The following is a 19,619-nucleotide window of genomic DNA, read 5'->3' on the forward strand; positions in this document are numbered from 1 at the left end:
CAGATGTGTGAGGCTGTCTGGGGTGCCGTCAGCTCCAGCCTAGGGACAGGGGCAACAGAAGGGACGCTGGGGCCACATTTTGACTCCCAGAGGTTGGAGGAATGAAAGCAAGCAGCACTGTGGGGTCTCCTCCCTCCCTCAGAGAGAACTGTAGAGTGGCCCTCAGCATAGCCCTGAGCTCTCCCCAGATTGCTGGGGAAAGTGAGAATAAGGTCCTACCGTGCTCTTCTTTTCTCTTTCTTCTCTCTCTCTCTCTCTCCCTCCCTGCCACCTTCTCTCCCTCCTTCCTTCCCTCCCTCCCTCCTTTTCCTCCTTCCCTCCTTCCTTCCTTCTGAAGAACAGCTCCATTGAGGTTGCTGGCAGCTGCCATTTGGGGGGGTGAAGCAGTTGTTCAAACTGGGCGGTCATAGCCTATGTCTCAGGCCCCACCTCCTGCCCCTGTGGGATTTTCTTCCCATTCCTAGGCTCCCTCAGTATATTAAATTATCTCAGAGACATCACATCCTAGTGGACATCAGGCCTCAAGTGAAGTTTTTGGAATTTTGCCTTCCCCAGGATATGTGTGGGCAAAATCAGAAGTGGTTGACAGCAGAGGCGGTGATCAAACAGGTCGCAACCTCCTGGGGATCACATTTCAGAACTTCTGTCCAGGTTCCCTATAATCACAAGTGGATGCCTCAGATCATCATCCTAATGCTTGGTTTGGAAAAGAGGATGAACGGGTAAAGTCAAGGACACCACGCCCTGGCTGCGCTTTGACCCTTTCTCATGCATCCTGAGCTGCGAGGTTTCCCTCCTTGTCCTTATGGTTCACCCTTATGGCTATATTACTTACATCGGGAAGCCCCACTCTGAACCTCCACTTGCCATCGCAGAAGCTCATCAGCCTATTGTAGCTCTTTGGCATGGGTAGCAAACAGATTTCTCTTCATTAGAAGAAAGATCTTCATGACCACCCCAGTTTCCTCTCCAGGCCTCCTCTTCACGTTTATTAGGGTTGGGAGAAGGAATGGAGCCGTGGGTGTGAGCATTTGGGTCTTAGAGCTTACAGCCCACCACACCTTGTGGTGACACCCCTTGCATTAGCCTTCTGCTCGAGCTTCCTTCTGCAAGATGGTGGCTAAAGACGTGCGGTTTTACACACATGGAACCTAGCTGTTTATACTGGCATACCACACAGACTTCACCATTTACGTGGGTTCTGACCCTCTCAAAGTGGGATCCTTGAATAAATAAATGTATTCCAATGACGCGGCCAATGCTTATAATATTAAAAAACAAAATGGGGCACTTGGGTGGCTCAGTTGGTTAAGCGTCTGACTCTTGATTTCAGCTCAGGTCATGATCTCAGGGTCCTAGAATCAAGCCTCACATTGGAGTCCACACTGGGCTTGGAGCCTGCTTGAGATTCTCTTTCTCTCTCCCTCTGCCTCTCCCTCCATCCCCCCCCCCACTCTAAAAAAACAAAACAAAACTGTGGATTTCCCTTCAAAGCCTCAGAACGTTATTTTGAATACTTTCATGGTTGCAAGTCTATTTAAAAATTAGTTTTTCCTTAAATCAACTCTATTGAAATATAGTTTATATATAACAAAGTGCTCAGATTTTAAATGATTGATGAGTTTTGACAAATGTATACATCGTGTAAATCCTGCCACAATCAAAATATAAAATTTCTACCACCCCAGAAAGCCCCTTCAGACATAAATGCAAACATCAAACTTTTTAGTTTGGGTTTAGAAACACCCAACAATGATTTAGCATTGAGCCAAGTAAATGAGTGGGGCAGCAGAGTGGACTCAACGCTGCTTTGTGCCTTGTGACCTTTGCGGCCTATGGCCTGACCTAAGGCCGCACCGAAGGGGGGCTAATATGACTGAGGACAGACCATTGGAATGAACCTGCAGCTTCCTGAGTGACTACTCTGATGGACTAGTTTCTGGGGCAAAGACTCATGAGTTAGAGTATTTAAAGACACATTAATTCACTTGACAACAACTGAGCCCCAGCTATGGACCAGGCATCATTCCAAGCAATGGGAGAGTGGCACCCTAAAAACCATTCATCATCTTTCCTCCCTGCAGTCTCTGTCTGGTGGGGGGACATGCCAGTAAGTGAGAATGATGTAATTTTAGGAAGCTAAGAAGTCAAAAAAGTAGAGTGAGGGGATAGAAAATCATGGTGTGCTATTTTAGGAAAGATAATACAGCCATGTAACACATCTTTATTTTATTTTCGTTTTGTGAAGAAATCACAAGGCTGATTCTACCATAAGCTGCTTTTTAAAGTGACATGGGATCTTCCTGAAAGTGTATTTTGCAAAGTGCTAGTATCTGTTATATATGTATATATATTAGACTGTGCGTTGGGGGAGGAGGGTTCCATGGTTGGAGAAGTATGGAGAAAGTTGGATAAAACAGTTAAGCAGTTCTTGGCCAAAGACTTTTGCAGAGTCTTTAATATGCTAACACGAATTGTAAATCTTCATGAGGCAGGATGATAGTAAGCAAAACTTTCCATACTTTTTTCTCCTGGGAATGCTTTCAACTTCAAGCATCTCAAGTGAGTGGTGTTCTGCATGGCACCTTGTGGGAAATTCTGCTCTAGAGTTCTCATGCAGCAGGAGGATGGAAAGCAACAGAGAGGCTCAGTTACTTGGGCAAGTGAGGGGAGTGGAAGAAGTCTCCACTCACTGAGCATCCCTCACATGTGCGATACTCACTGTGGTCCAGGCAGGGGGCCAAGGGCTTAGATGTGCCCCTGTGGAGGCCGCACGACAGCACCGTGAGCAGGAATCATCATCGCTCCCGTTTCTTAGCAGGGAAGCTGCTAGCGGAGAGGTAAGATACGGAGCCAAGGGTCACGCCGTTCCTTGCAGAGTCTGCTCGTTTGACTCTGAATCCAAACTCTCCACACCCATAAAACTGTGTTGTCTGAAGGATGGTGGAGGGTGACGGCAGCCCGACTAGCAAACCTTTTCCTTCTCCCACCAGTGCATCCACGTGGACTCTTAAACCCCGTGTTCTATTTCTCCTGCAAGGGTCAGTGTTCGCTGCTCCATCTCATGCTGGCCATGGAGTGAGTTCTTGGTAAGATCAAGCAGCCTGCGTCGTGGTGCCAGGGTCTGGTCCGCATAAGCTCAGGAGGTGGGGTCAGATGGCTGTGACCCTGAGTGGCCCTGGCCAGATAGCTCTCCTGGAACTATCCATCCACTTCTTCCCCTTGCTGGCATTTTCTCCCCTGCGGCTGTGCATCTGCTCATTCCTCTCCATCTGCTGAAGCCACTGGAATGAGGGGCCCACATGGACGCCAGCACTTCTACCAGGACACCCGGGAAGCGCCCAGACCTGACAGGGCTGCAGTGGCCAAAAGTGATGAAGTTGGCTTTGTGAGGGGGCGTAGGACGTGGAAAGGTGCTGGCTGGCTCTAGGCAGTCTCCTACCTATCGAGGGGTAGAAAATAGGAGATTTCTGTATTTCCTGGAAAGAGCAAAGGCATGTCTTTCAGGAAAGACCTGAGACATTTTTTCTCCCACTGTCCTCACCTTCCTCTCATGAGACTGCTGGGGAATTTGGTAGAGGTTAGTCACTCCTATTAATTCATTACTAATTTGGTTAGAGGGAGACTGGTCTTTTCTGAGCTTTATGCTCAGAAACTCGGGTGTTCCAAAACTGAACTTGCTGTCCTCCCTCTCTGTATATCCCACCACCTGGGGCCCCTGTCTCCACACATGGCCTTGCCCCCTTCCTGGCGTCGAGGCTGGAAACTCTGCTCCTTTTCTTCCACCCTGAATCAGTCCACCTGAATTTGGTCCAGACCTCATACTCTCTCCCAGGCTGTTATGACAGCCCTCACTCCTGCTGGATGCCACCTCTACTGCCAACCATGTGCCAAGCCATCAAGAGGCCTCTGCAGCCACAGGGTACTGTGATTTTTAGAAGCAACTTTGAACTAGACACATAACTGAGCCCCATGCTGGGCAAAACAAGCCAAGAAGACGTAGTTATTGAGACCAACAAGGGGGAGATAATTCTGTCCAGATCGTGAGCAAAGACACAGACAATGAATGTGTGCTGTGGGGAACTTGAGTTGTATGACCTTGTTGAAGTTTGAAGGGCAAGGTGTGTGGTAGCAGGTGTTGCAAGCAATCTAGTGCTGCATTACAAAGCAACCCAGAACTTAATGCTTCAAACCATGACAGCGTTCGGTCTGTTCACACATCTGCCATCTATATAAGGCTTGGTGGGATAGCTAATTTTTGCTCCACTTGGCATGAAGGCTGGGGCTGGAATCCTCCAGAGGCTCTTTCAGCAACATGTCTGGCAGTGGATGCTGGTTGCAGACTGAAACTTTAGCTGGAGTTGGCAGGAACAGTGACATGTGACCGCTCCATGAGCAGGGAAGACTGGACTTCCTTACAATGTGATGTCTGGCTTCTAAGGATTCCAAGAGAGAAGGAGCCAGACAGATCCTCTGTCAGGACTTAGCTTCAGAAGCTACATAGCATCACTCTGCTTCATTGTCTTTATTAGAAGCAAGTAACTAAGATCAGCTCTGATTGAAGGGGAGGGAACACAGACCCCACCTCTTGAGGAAGGAATGTCACTGTCACACTGGAAGAGATGCGTGAAGGACAGGAGATACTGGTGTAGCCATCTTCGTAAACTACAGTCAGCCACAGCAGGCATGGCACAGGAGGCAGGCAAGGTCTAGGGTCTACAGCATCTTAAACAGCGAACCAAAGGCATGGGGTTTTTATCTTGTAGGAAGCAGAGGGGCCAGTGAACAGTATTCATTTGGGATAGCCCGCTCACATCTGAGTTTGAGAAAGCTGTCCTGGGGGTGGTGGGATGCAGGATTTTCAGGGGGCAGGCAGGATGCCAGTGAGGGATTGCTGCAGTAATCCGGGGAGATAGGTGGGCCGGAGACAAGGCATGACCCGCACACACAGCACAGGGCAAGTTGGAGAGGTGCCAACGGGAAATCAGGGGGCTTCCACCACTTTTGATTCAGGAGGCCTGGCTTTGGGCCCGAATTCTATATTTCAAAGACACCACCACCTCCCACCTGGTGATTATGGATCAAAACTGAGGTAAGAACCACCAATTTAGCCCAATTGCCGCACAGGGAAATCAAGGGCCCGAGAGGGCGGGAACTGGCTAAAGTTGCTCAGTGGAGTGAGCAGCAGGCCCCAAACTGGTCCAGCCCAGGTTTCTCAAGCGCGTAGTCCCTAAGCCCAGAGCACCAGCTGCATGCAGGGTGCTGGGCAGGCACTTGGCATCCCCCTCTCTGGACTTCAGTTTCCCCATTTGTAAAAGACAGTGGGATTAGTTTTCAAAAATGCCTGTATCACAAAAACTTAAGAATTCCAATATATGAGGTGAAGCAGAGCAGAGGCTCCCCAGGGAGGCAGGGATGGAGTACTACCTCTGCCTCCACATGTACAGGCTTCCTTCTGGAGTGAGGAGCAAGGTGGCCGCAGGCTCAGGAAGGAGGCAGTTGGGAGAGGCATGGGGTTCCATGGGTGTAATGGCCTCCTTGGACTTGGAAACTATGAGCATGGTGCGTGGGCAGGCAGCCAGTGCCGGGCCCTGTTGGAAGCCCCAGGCTGGCCTCACCAAGGCTCTGCCCTGGCAGGTAGGAGAGGGAATGTCAGCTCTAATCCCACAGCCTGGAGAGGGGCCCCTGCACACGGGGTGGGCTCGGCTGTGCAAGGAAACGGAAATGAAGGTGGAGCCCCAGTAGCTGTCCTAAGATGCCAGCCCTTCAATTAAGGGAAGAACTTTGGCAGGCTATGAAACACCAGGGCACCCCACCCTACCCTGAAGGAAAAGTGCAATCTTCAGAAAGGGGCACCTTACGGGGGAGCTCAGGGATGTGGGGCTCCTGGCTCTGAGCCTGCTCTGGCCCAACCCACCAGCCGAGAACCCAGGAAATCCCAGAGCTCAGCCTGGAGCCAACTCCAGATGCTACAAACCACTGTCCAGCCTCCTAGCTGTGTATCTGTCCCATCAACCCAAAACTTAAATTCACGCACAAGACAGGCACGTGGGATGGGATAGGATGCAAAGACAATGGCCTGGGGCTTTCCCGGGGACCCTATCATCTGCCCAGGAGAAGCAAGCGCAATCACAGATACCCCAGATAAGAGGTGATGACAAGCTGGGGGGTAGCCATTCAAACCAGGTGGTTTGCATCATCATGATGCATTAGAGGTGAGCCTCAGAGAATGGGTGTTGAGGGTAGAGACGGGAATGGAAGACAGGTCAAGATGAGTGAAGCAATGTGGCCTAGGGCTTCTTGTGCCCCTGGGAGTGACCTGGACTGGTGGGAGAGTCGCCTCCAGGCCTCCCAGGACACAAGGGGGAGGGCAGAGCAGTGCCCGCTGGGTACGGTGGTGCGGTGAGGGAACTCAGCAATGCCGAGTGCCCTGGATGTGGGCCTGGTGAGTCAGGCCTTTGCCTCAGGGGCGCTTCTCCAGCCCTGAGGTTTTGCAGGGCCATTTCTGCTGACTGGGATGTGGATGGCAGGAGTGGGAATGGCGGACAGCACGGAGCGATGCACGGGGTAAAGCACTGGTGTAACCATGACACTGTTTCACCCTCAGGACCATCCCGTGATGGAAGTGTTCCCAGGGAACAGGTGAGGCAACAGGCCAGACTGCGGGCCGCCATGCCGCAGAGGTCCCACGGTGGAAGGCCGGGGTCCTGGCGGGGCCGGTGGCCCCGGGCCTCACCAGCCGCGTGTCTCCCCACAGGTGTTCGTGCTCTGCCATGGCCTCCTGCAGCTCTGCCAGCTCCTGTACAGCGCCTACTTCAAGAGCAGCCTCACCACCATCGAGAAGCGCTTCGGGCTCTCCAGCTCCTCCTCAGGCCTCATTTCCAGCTTGAACGAGGTAAGCAGGAGCTTCTGGTCCCTCAGACCCCACTCGTGCACCCGCCTGATCCCAGGGTCCTGCTAGGGGCTCTGGGGGGGACAGGGGCACGGGGAGCTGGGAGGTACACGTGGGGAATAGGGACCGCTAGATGCAGTAGGCGTGGTAGCGGCTACAGTTCCTGAAGCTTCCCTGCATCAGGCCCTCAGCAAAGAGCGTCTGGCAGCGCCTGACCTTGGGGCCTAGCCACCGCAGCCCCGTGAGTCCTCCCACATGACAGATGAGAGCACTGGGGCTGAGCGTGTGCAGCGGCTTGCCCCGGGGGTGCAGGGCTGTCTGCCTCCAAACTGTGACTCTCTGATTGAGTTCTGTGACCACTCACAAGTTTACGTGGCCTCTGCTCATCCACAGTCCGGGGCTAGATGAGTCTTAGCCGTGCAGGTGGAGAAGCAGCCCCAGGCCTGGTGGCTCCTGTCTTACGCTGATCGCAGGAGCCAGAGCTGCACAATGGCCTTGACTCCCAAACAAGGTCAGATCTCTATGACCTCCCTACAACGGGGATTTCACACTGTCCCTCGGTGACTGCACATCAAAATTAGACGAAGATGGGGTGGCCCCAGAGATCGGGAGTGGAAGGTCAGAGGGCAGGGTCAGCTAGGGGTCACTGGAAATCAGGGAGGAAGAGGCAGAGAAGGCAGCAGAGCCCCCTCCGTTGCAGCTGCAACACTGGTGGTTCCACGTGAGGAGATGGGGCTCCCTGGCCTGGCTTCTCTCTTCTCCTTCCACAAGGCCCACTGTTCTGGGATGGAGGCATGGCCTCCCCCTCCCAGAGCAGAAGTCGATCTTCCCTTGACTTAGTGGAAATCAGGCTGATGTAGTAATTTAGAGCCTGGCCTCCACCAGAGCAGCTTCTAAGATAGAGCCATAAGAGAAAGTGGGGTGCCTCCTAGCACCACCCTCAGCCACTGCCTCTCAGTTTCCCCATCCCCCATCCTGCTTCCAGCTGGAAACGCTCCTTTGCCCTCACTCCTTCACCCTCAATGGCTGACACAGCAGTGCCCTCAGGAGCCCCTGCCCTGTCCAGGTCCCCCCTGCAGTCCCTAAGAGTGGGGGTGTCTCTGCATAGCCATGGTTTCCAGATGAGGAAGCTTGCATCTAAAACCTAAGTGCCCCATCCAGGCTAGCCACGCCCATGCACACAGTGCAGCCAGCATCTGAGCCCAGGTCTGTCTGATGGCCCCCCATGCTAAGGCCTCCCTCTGAACCCCAACCCACCTCTTCTACCAGTCCTCCCCCCTCCCTTGTCCACAGCCCTGCTTTTCCCAAATCCTCTCCTCCAAACACATGGCCAGAATCTCTCTTGGTGCCCCTCTCTGCACACACGCCCCCAGCATGGGCTGTCTCCTGCACCCGGGACATGCAGGTACTTGCCCAGTCATCTCTGCTGGCCTCAAGGCCTCACCTCTGAACTCCTTCCTGGAGCCACTGCTTCCTGTCTGTGTCCGTGTGTTTTAGCGTGTGCGTATGTGTGTGTGTGCACACGTGTGTCTCTATCTGTGTGTCTGTGTCGTGGCTTCCTGTGATGCCAGTGACCGGTCTACCTCTCCACATAGACTGTGCTGCTGCAGCTCGGCTAGCTCCTGCACAGCGGGGATCACAGTACGGGGACCTGGCACCCTTCCACCGACTGCACCCTCCTCGTGTTGGCCTGTGACTTTAATAGTTCCCCTGGCACATACTGTCCTCACTCATGAAGGGAAGACAGAATCTCTGACATTCGTGTCAGTGCAGTCCTATCCTGAGACCCTGGCAGGCGTCACTAATCAACCACAGTCGTCTTTCCAGCTGAGTCCAGACTGAATCCTTCTCAGCACCGTGTTCTAGGCACGCTACTAATCAGTATCAGATTAGTTATCAGGCAGCGGCCCAGTCTCAGAGCCTTCCAGGCTGATGGGTGAGTGAAGGGGAGGGGAGGGCTAGGTACTAAAGGCCAGCGGCAGGATGAGGAGCTTAGCTGATGGGAGAAGACATGGGCATCTTGCCCTGTGAAGCGGCTGCTTTTCCTGCCCACTGCTAAAGGCCAGGCCTGAGCAGACAAAATCAGAGGGAGCCCTAGAGGCCCCCCTTAATGCCTCCCACCAGTTTGCCCTGCGGCCCCCTGGGTTTGGGACACTGATGGGCAGGGATGTGTTACAATGGGGCTTGGTAAGGACGCTCAGATGGTCTAACAGGAAGTCCACAGAGCTGTTGTAGAGGGGCTGAGGGGCTAAGGCGTGGACTACAGAGGCTCTCCTCTCCTCAGCTAGAACAGCTTCATGTATATATATAAAATGATTATTATATTAATATTATATTATATTATATTATATTATATTATATTATATTATAGAAACACTGTTTTTGCCAAGGGATTCCACTGCTGAAGAAAAGTTTGGGGACCAAGGACTTAAGCCAGCATCAGCCATAACAGCTGTGGAGGTCCCACTTCCTGCTGAGAAATGAGCGCGTGCCCTGGGATTGCTGGAAGGGCCAGTCCAGATGGGCGGGGCCCAGGTACCCCAGGCCTTCCTCCCCCTTTGGGGCACTCTGCTGTCCCTCACCCAGACCGTTTAAAGTCGGCTTCAGTTAGCTTAGCTGATGTAGTCTGACACTTACAATCATTTCTTGGAAAAATGATAGAGAAATAAAAACATGGGGAGATAAAATCTAAGAAGCTTAAGAATAACGCTTTGCTTCCAGGTATGGGTTTCAGAATCTCCTAGAATAATATCTGGCCAGGGCTGGAGCAGGCCAGATCAGGCTGCTGGATCAGGCTGGGCTGCCTCCCCACACACCTTCACACCCCCTTTCTGTGTGTTTTTAAACCATCTTACTCTTGGCCACAAAGGAGGGGTCTTATGGGCAGTTGTGTCCTCTTGCAACAGCCTGTCATTTGTTCATTCATTCACTTATTCAACAAATATTTAACGAGTACCAACTATGTGTCAAACATTGCTCTAGGTGCAGGGAGGCAGGAATGAACAGAGATAAAAATCTCTGCTCGTGTAGCATTCTAGTGATAAATATAACCTTTGTTTATAGAAATAAATAAAACTTGGTAGATCAGATTACAGTAAGTGCTATGAAGAAAAATTAATGGAGGGGAGTGGTGGTTATATTTGAAATAACTATTTAAATTATAAAAATATTTAAATATAATTTAAATTATAAAATATATTTAAGTATAGCTTAAATTATAAGCGATATTTAATTATTATAAATGTAAGTTATACTTAACTCCTTTTTTATTGATATATAATTGACATTTAACCTGATATTAGTTTCAGGTATACAACATAATGATTGGACCTTTGTATATATTGCAAAATGACCACCACAATAAGTCTAGTTAATATCCAGCATCTCACACAGTTACAATTTTTTTTTCTGAGGAGGAGAACTTTTAAGTTCTGCTCTCTTAGCCACTTTCAAATAAATGATACAGTGTTGTTAACTATAATCACCATGTCGGGCATCCCCGTACTTACGTCTTTTATAACTGGAAGTTTGTACCTTTTGAGCACCTTCACCCATTTCGCCCACTGCCACCCCCTTATTTTTCAGAGAAGCCCTTCATGAGAACTTTCCATTTGAGCAGAAGTCTAAAGTAGGTTAGATGGCAGGGAAGCTCTGTGGACAGGTAAGAGAAGGGGCAGCAAGTACAAAGGCCCCGCGGAGGGTATGTGTGCAGATAGGAGGACAGCTGGAGGCAGAGCAGCTGGGGCGGAGGGGAGGACAGGGTTGGAGGGGAGCAGGTCAGAGCCTTCTCGGGGGAGGAGGACAGGCTCCATAGGGCTCTGGAGGCTCTGGGACAGACTTCACCTTGACGGTTTGGAGTTTGAATGAAGGGAATGTGGTCTGATGTGTCAGCAGAACCACTCCGGCTGCTGGGTGGAGAATAGGCTGCAGGGAGGCAAGAGAGGAGGCAGACGCCTGCTGAAAGGAGGAGGCTGCTGTAAGAAGTTCAGGTAGGATACGGCCAGGGCTCAGACCAGGAGGTAGTGACAGAGGTGGGAGAGAAGCAGCTTGCAGGTGGCTACTGAAGGTCCAGATGGCTGACGGCTGCCTGTGGCTGTGAAAGAGCAGTCAGGGATGACGCTCAGGTTTTTGGCTTGAGGCATTGGTAGGATGCAGGTGCCAATTCACTGAGATGAGGAGGACTGGGGTCGGGGGACCAGGTTTTCGGGGAGGGGGAAGATGAGGTGTGAGATTTGGCTGTGCTGAGTCTGTGAGAATTAGAAGCACACACAGAACATGGAAGGCCATGGGACCAGATGAGCTCACCAAGACAGGAACGGAGGTTCAGGGACTGAGCTATGGGAGTTGAGAATTCAGGGAGGCAAGGAGGAATGAGCCAAGGAAATGGAAAAGATGCTGCCAGTGGAAGAAAACTAGGAGAAGGTGGTATCCGGGAAACTCAGTGAAAGAAATGTTTCAGGAAGGAAGAAATGGTCATCTGAATCACATGGTGCTGAGAGGTAAAGTAAGAAAACTGAGAACTGGCCAGTTGGTGATCTTGACAAGTCATATACCAAAACGCTGGCTCCTGTTTCCTGAGACAGGGGTACCTGCTTTTCCAGCCAGAAGGAGACTGTGGTCTGGACAGGGCAGGGTTGTGGGTGCTGACATTCAGGGCTCCTCCAGTCCAGGTGAGCTTACATTCTGGGCCAGAGGATCTTCTCTTTGGATGGAGTTGTAGTCAGAAGATTTGCCAATACCCTGTTCTATCATTTAAGACCTTGCTCCCTAAGCTGGGCCTTCACTTCCCTTCCCTGGCTCAGGGTGGGGCTGGGAGACCACACCTTCCAGGGAGCACCAAGAACAGGGAGTTACTGATGTTTACGGCCCGGAAGGAACTTAAGGATGGCTTAGTGCTCCTCCCTCACTGACAGGAGTGGAAGTAAGCCCAAGGAGGGCCGGGACAGGTTAGTAGCAGAGCTGTGGGGCAGAAACCCACTTCTCTGGGAGGCAGTAGACGGGTCCAGTTAAGACTGGGTGCTTTAAACTCAGGCAGTCCCAGTTCAAGCTACCTCCTAATCTCATAGCCAGGGCAAGTTACCTACTATTCTGAGTCCCACTGTGGTCACAGAAAGAGAGTTGTTGCATGATGAAATGAGACAGTACATGTTGCTTGGTGGTTATTCTGACTACCAAGCCAGCGTCCCTAGGGCATTTAGTTAGAGAGTATGTGCTGTTCCTAGGAGCCAGCCAGAACTGGAGGCTTCCTTGGACTTTGCCCCAAAAGGTTTGGGACTAAGATGGTTGAAATTTCAGCAATGAGATTTTCCTGGTCTCTAGATACTTCCCTTTGTCTGGTCCAGGAGGCTGAGGCTGGGAAGGGATTCTGACAATAGGGGAGAGCTGAAACAGCACCTCCTGGGCCCCCTGTGAGGCTCTGGGCGAGGCTGGCACTGGGGGGCTCTTGCCTGTCTGCTTTTCCTCGTCCAAGTACAGTCAGGTCTTCTCTGTGGGTGAGTAGGGACAGAGTCTCTGGCCTCACTCAGCTTCTCTGCTATCTCTGCAGATCAGCAACGCCATCCTTATCATCTTTGTCAGCTACTTCGGCAGCCGGGTGCACCGTCCACGGCTGATCGGCATTGGGGGTCTCCTCCTAGCTTCAGGTGCCTTCGTCCTCACCCTCCCACACTTCCTCTCAGAGCCCTACCAGTACACCGTGGCCAGCGTTGGTAAGTGGCCTCCAACGCCTGCTTCAAGGGGATAAGGAAGGAGTGGGCATCTCACCAAAGTTGGTGGAGATGCTTCTGGGGCAGTGAACACCACTCTAGGCCATGCTGTCCGCTCCCAGCAGAAAGTATCCTTGGCTTTTATTTTTTGCTTCTCCCCAAAGCACATCTGAAAGTGAAAACATACAGAATTGTGTGGAGCTTCGGAGCAGCCCTGACTTGCTGAGGTCAGGGCATGCGGCTGGTGGCTCACCTCCCCCTGTGACTCCCTGTAATTCCCTGTGCTCCATGCAAGGAAGGATCCAGTGCACACAAGCGGGGATGCTTTTGAGCAGTGCCTGTGATGGGCTTGGCGGAGGCTCAGAGCATTGCCCATGAGGAGATCTGTGGGTTTTCTGCATGTTTAATCATGTGTTTAATACTTCCTGACATTTGTACATTCGTCCATCATTCTTTAGGTTACAATACACTTAAACTGTGTTCTCATTTGATTCTCCTGGACACCTGTGAAAGGGAGAGAAAGGTCTAAGATGAAAACTTGGCACTCAAAGTTGTCCAGTTGTCCAGTAACTTTCCCAAGGGCACCAGTCAGTTAGGGTCTAATTCTTAGACAAAGTAGCCCCTTCTGTAACAGAGTCTCTGGTTCTTAGTGATATGCCCTGTGGTAGGGAGAGATGTATGAGGATTTTACGTAAGTAATAAATAAGGAATTAAATAACATGAAACTGCCTGGTAAGAGTTCCATTTTCTTTAAAAAATTATTTTATTTTTTAATATGAAAAAATCAAAATATAGCAAAGTAAAGAAAATAACACAACACTTATATACTGCTCATTAAGATTCATCTGTTTTCCTTCAGATACCTCTTTTTTTTTTCTTTCCTTTTTTTCTTTTAACAGCTTTATTGAGACATAATTCACATACCATACAGCTCACCCATTTAAGGTATACAGCCTGGTGGTTTTGGTATATTATGGTTTTGGGAGTGTGTGTGTGTGTGTGTGTGTGTGTGTGTTTCCAAGTAAGGTCCATGCTGGGTGTGGAGACCAACACGGGGCTTGAACTCATGACCCTGAGATCAAGACCTAAGCTGAGATTAAGAGTCAGAGGCTTAACCGACTTTGCCACCCAGGAGCCCCTCTTATGTTATTTTTTAATGGTGGTAACAGGGTGATAGGCATTAAGGAGGGCATGTGATGTAATGAGCGCTGGGTGTTACATGCAACTGATGAACCACTAAACTCTACCCCTGAAACTAAACGTACCCTGTATGTTAACTAAATTGAATTTAGGTAAAACATTTTTAAAAAGAAAGAAGACAGTAACTCCCTCTTGGTTCCTCACTTCCTCTCCTTCAGGGGGTGGCCAGTCACCTGTGGTTGGTGTGCTTCAGCTCACCGCCTATCAGTGCACTTTTCTTCCTTCTAATGTCATGTCTTATTTCTTTAGTTTTATTTGTTTTTCTTCTACTGGTGTGGAAGTTACACATTACTAGTTAGCCTTATGTTGAAACATCTAAAAAAATTATTAGAGAGTAAGATTGACTTTTGGGGGGGTGATGCCCAGTTCTATAAATGTGAACACACTGAGAGATTTGTGTGACCACCACAATCAGGGTACAAAACAGTTCCATCACTCCAACACGTCCATCATGCTGTTCCTTTATAGTCACACTCTCCCCAGCCACCGCAACCACTAGCCCATTTCCATCGCTATAGTTTTGTGGCTTTGAGAATAACACAGAAATGGAAACATAGAGCATGTAACATCTTGAGACTGGATTCTTTCCTGGGCCATAGGCCTTTGAAATTCACTGAAGTTGTTGCATATATCGCTAGTTCATTCCTTCTTCTTGCTGAGTGGCATTCCGTTGCACGGATATACCACAGTTTACCTGCTCACCCATTGAAAGAAATTTGAATTGTTTCCGGTTTGTACCAGGTGCAAATAGAGCTGCTATGAATATTTGTGTTTCGGGTTCTTTTTTGTAAATACAAGTTTATGATGTTGAACATCTTTTCATGTGCTTATTTGTCATGCATGTATTCTCTTCAGGAAGGTGTCTGTTCAAGCCTTCTGCCCATTTGGTAATTGGATTATTCGTTTTCTTATTGTTCAATTTGAGAGCTCTTTATAAATTCCGGGTACAGATTCTTTATTGGGCAGAAGATTTGCAAATGTTTTCTCCCAGGCCTTAGCTTATCTTTTATATTCTTTTAACACCATCATTTGCAAAGCAAAAGTTTTTCATTTTGATGAAATACAATTTGTAATTCTTTTATCTTTAATGGATCATGGATTTGGTGCACATTTAAGAACTCTTTGCCTAATTCCAGGTCAGGAAAGTTTTCTCCTATGCATGTGTTTTTTGTTTTCTGGGGTTTTTTTCTTCTTAAGTTTTATAGCTTCCCACTTATATTTAGATCTATGATCCATTTGAGTTAATTTTTTATAAGATTCTTTTTCTTCTTTTTGTATATGGATGTTAAATTATTTTAACATCATTGATCAATAAGACTGTCTTTTGGGGTGCCTGGGTGGCTAAGTCAGTTAAGCATCTGCCTTCAGCTCTGGTCATGATCCCAGGGTCCTGGGATCGAGCTCCACATTGGGTATCCCGCTCCGCTGGGAGCCTGCTTCTCCCTCTCCCTCTGCCTGCCGCTCCCCCTGCTTGTGCTCTCTCTCTCTTTCTCTCTCTCTCTCAAATAAATAAATAAATAAATAAAATCTTAAAAAAAAAAAAAGACTATCTTTTCTCCACTAAATATTTTTTGCACCATTATTAAAAATCAATTGGTCATACTTGTGTGGGTCTTTTTCTAGACTTTCTGTTCTTTTCCATTAGTCTCTGTGTCTGTCCTTTCCCACTATCACACTGTCATGATTCCTGCAACTTTACAGTTAAAACTTAAAATTGGGTACTATGATTCCTCCAGCTTTATACTTCTTTTTCAAAATTGTTTTATCTATTCTTATTCATTTGCCTTCCCACATAAGTTTTATAATCAGCTTGTCTCTATCTAAAAAAAAATGCTTCTGGAATTTTTATTAGAAATGCATTAAATTCATAGATCAATTTGGGGATCCTGGACGTGTTTATCAAGTCTCCCAGTCCATGAACACAGTATGCCTCACCCTTACTCTTACATTTTAACACTGACTTATGACGTAACAAACTCTAAAGCTGATGAATGTCTTTATTCTCTAACAGAACAAAGTATGGATGCTGGGATGTTTTACTGCTCACTGTCCTCTTCCATCTTCCATGTTTTTGTTGTCCCGTACTTTAGTTCTGCCTGTCTTTAACCTCCCCCTAGTAACCATTATTATTATAGTCATTGTTAGTTATAAATAAGCCAGCATTTCTGTGTATTTACCCACAAGTTTACTGGTTTCTTTGCTCACAATTGCTTCTGGCATTTCACCTACACTTGTTGATTTAATTTCCTTTCTCCTGAAATATATTCATTAGCATTACTTGCTGGTGGGCCCATGAATGAGAAAATCTCTAAGTCTGTGTCTGAAAATGTCAGTTTTACCCTTGTCCTTGCATTATGGTTTGGGTGCAAGCAGGATTTTAAATGCATAGTTGTCTCCTCTCAGTGCTTTGAAGGTACCATGCTTCTGTCTCCTGGCTCCTCTTTCGGGTATTGGGACTTCTCCGTCAGTCTCATAGTCTTTCCTTTCTGGGAGTTCTGTTTTTTCTTTCTAGTTGACTTTAAGGTTTTCTCTTGTCTTTGTGGTCTTGCATGTCTACCATATGGTGTCTAAGTAAAAGTTAATTTTTACTTATCTGTTTGGAAGTTCAATGTGCTATTTCTTTTGAAGATTAAGGTTTTTTTTGATTCGGAAAAACTCTCAGCCAGAAATGTCCCCAATATTGCATAGCCCTATTTTCTCCATTCTTTCCTCTAAAAATCCATATAATGTATTACATATAAAAATATATAAAATATATGTAAACTCATATAATATATAATGTATTACATATAATACATTAATGTATACATTACAAAATGTATATAATACATTTTGATGTCTGCCCTCCTCGTCTCTTGTCTTTCATAGTTTCGAATGCTTTATTCATCTAAGTTACCTCCTGGGTGATCCAGGTACGTCTTCCTGCCCACTGAGTCTCCCTCCGGCTCTCTTAATCTGATCCAACTCATACTCTACATTGTACATTTTAATGGCTCTATATATTTTGCTAATTTCTAAAAGTTATTATGTTAGTTTTTCCTATCTCTCTGCCCTATTTTCATGATTTTTGATATTGCCTTATGACTTCTATTTTTACTTTGGTCTCTTCAATTATTTTAAACATATTTATTTTATAGTCTTTTTCAGTTTGCTCCCCTTAGCTAAAGTTTTGGGAATGCTAATCCTCCCATGTTTTGTGTTTGCTTGCTCTTGTTCATGGTGGATTATTTCCTGTATGTTTTATAATGTTTGACTCTGGGATCATTTGTAGTGGGATTTTTTTCCCCTGTAGAAATTTTGTGTGGTCTGGGTTGGGGGAATAGCCTTACAAAGTGGTTTTGCCTTTGCATTCACTCAGCACCCCAGGAACAACACTGCTTTGGGGCTAATTTTATGATAATTTATTGATCTGGGATAAACTTGTACATGTTTTGAAGGACGTAAGACATGACAGTGGTTTTGTGATGAACAGCAATGAGAGGCCCAGTCCACAAATGGTCATCTTTGGCACATCGTATTGGAGTTGAAGATGTCTGAGGATAAATGAGCCACCAAAGGATATGCTAAGGGAATAACTGATTCTGATTCCTGTTTACCTGTTTACTTAAATGTCAGGCTTTTTTTTTTTCTTTTCTTTTTCTTTTTTTTTTTTTTGTCATATCTAGAGGTCAGGTTCAAGAGTTGAATCACTTAGAATGATAAAGGGATACCTTTTTTTTTTTTAAAGACTTTATTTATTTATTTGAGAGAGGGAGAGAGTACACACATGAGCCAGGGGGTGGGGGGCAGAGGGAGAGGGAGAAGCAGACTCCCTACTGAGCAAGGGACCCCATGTGGGGCTCGACACCAGGACCCCAAAATCATGACCTGAGCCAAAGGCAGACGCTCAACCAACTGAGCCACCCAGGTGCCCCGAAGGGACTCCTTTATGGGTTGTGAGACTTCGGGTAGGGAGAGATAGGTGGCTGGAATGGAAAAAGAATGGAGCCCGAGTAGCAGTGTCTAATGATGAAATGGCTGTTGGGTTCTGATCATGAGAATCTTCCCCACCTCTGTGTAAATCACCAGTGAACTTATCTCTTCTCATGACTGCGTTACGGCCTTGTATCTATTTGGACTATGTAGAGACTGAATCCTTCTTCAAGTAGGTCCAGGAGGAAGACAGACCCAAACCTAGGTGTCCTGCCATGCTCTTTCTCCTCCTCAGTCTAGACAAGGGATTTGAGGCCAGCTCTGTAGGAGAGTTGGGTATTGCTGGCCACCCTGCCAGAGAACCCTGTGCCAAGCCCACTCCAGACCCAGGGTCCCTGCACTTCTTCAGCAGCATGAGGACTGGGTTAATGAAGTCAGCAAGGGAGTCTGGGGCACCGGGGCCAGGCTGAGGGGAGGGCACCCTGCCAGGCATCACACACTCTGGGTTGGTGGGTTGGCTGCCCGAAGCCTGGGCCGCATACCAATGGCATTTGCTTCACAGAAAGCAGCCACCACAGAGGGTGGTTAGAGACGGGTGGGCCTCTGAAAGCAATCACTCTGCGCCTTGTTAGGGACAGTCCATTGGCTGGGGTTCAGCCCACCATGGTCCTCCCTGCTCACAGGGAGACACTCTGCCATTCCCTGCTTGACCTCAGTGCTCTTAGCCAAACTCCAGTGAGGGGGAACCGAAGGGGACGGGGACAGGGGCCACAGCTGGCCTCTCAGCCTGCAGGGAGGAACCACAGGCCGGGAGAATAAACTCTTTCATTGTCGTTGCTTGTTTCATCTGTGTAAGTGCTATGTGCAGCCATGAGGCACAGCAGTCTCCCTTGCTCTGGCTGGGGTTGGAGCAGCAGCTGGAAGTGCTCAGAGCTGAGCCACCTTCAGGGCATCTTCCCGGTGTCAGGAGGTGGGAGGAGGACTTTGGCCCAGGAGCCACATCCGTGACATCTCTCTGGGGCTGTGCACTGGATACCAGTGCAGCATGGGTATGCGCTATGCTAATATGTGCAAATGAAAATATCCAGAAGGTCTCACTTCATGGGAACAGTTTGAAACGCAGCTCCTATTTCAAATGTATTCCTATGGGAACTTTAGTTTTGAATTATGCAAGGCGATCAGGAACAAATGAATTTTATTAAATGCACCACCCTGAATGGTGTTCTGGAGTCAGGCAGTCCTTGGGAATGGAGACTCCCTCACAGTGCATCCTCGGGCCACCTCCTCCACAGCTGAGGCTCAGTTTCTCCCTGTATGAAATGGACACTTGCTCACAAGGCTACGAGGGCTGGGAGGATGCTTGCTCAGAATTGAGCCTGTTAAACGTTGGCTTTTATAACTGGCAGTGGTGGGGTAGGGTGCTTGGGTGGCTCAGTCAGTTAAGTGTCTGACTTTGGCTCAAGTATGACCTTGAGGTCCTAGGATGGAGGCCTTCGTTGGGCTCCACGCTCAGTGGGGAGTGTGCTAGTTCCTCTACTCTTCCCCCAGCTCATGCTCAATCACTCTCTCTCTCTCCCTCTCAAATAAATCAATAAAATCTTTGAAAAAAAATTGGCAGTGGTGAGGATAAGATATGTATGATGCTGGGTAAACTAGGGTCCCAAATGAGCAAGCACCCCGCTTCCTGTAGCAAGCTGAGTCTCACAGCTCATGGCTGATGGGCTGGGCATCCTGCGGCATCTGAAGGCAGCTTCGCCCCGGTCCTCACTGTAGGTCTTCTGCTCTGGCCTGGAGCAGGGCTCCTCCCTCAACATAGTCCCTGCTGCATCCTCCATATGTGAGTCCATAGGATTTCTCTCAGCTGAAGCTTGGGCTGCTATTTTGCTGTATTCCCAGACCCTCAGTCGGAG

At 48.4% G+C, this 19,619-nt stretch overlaps 1 protein-coding gene across 1 annotated transcript in view; it reads left to right on the top strand.

Annotated features, from left to right (window-relative positions):
- SLCO2A1 (solute carrier organic anion transporter family member 2A1) overlaps window positions 1–19,619 on the top strand; it is a 79,579-nt gene that overhangs the window by 28,992 nt on the left and 30,968 nt on the right. The window contains exons 2-3 of the mRNA XM_026497059.4: window positions 6,758–6,895; window positions 12,438–12,600. Of these exons, the coding sequence (XP_026352844.1) occupies window positions 6,758–6,895; window positions 12,438–12,600 (301 nt within the window). The remainder of the gene's footprint in view (window positions 1–6,757; window positions 6,896–12,437; window positions 12,601–19,619) is intronic.

This window comes from Ursus arctos, unplaced genomic scaffold, assembly GCF_023065955.2.
Source record: "Ursus arctos isolate Adak ecotype North America unplaced genomic scaffold, UrsArc2.0 scaffold_20, whole genome shotgun sequence".
NCBI lineage: Eukaryota > Metazoa > Chordata > Mammalia > Carnivora > Ursidae > Ursus > Ursus arctos.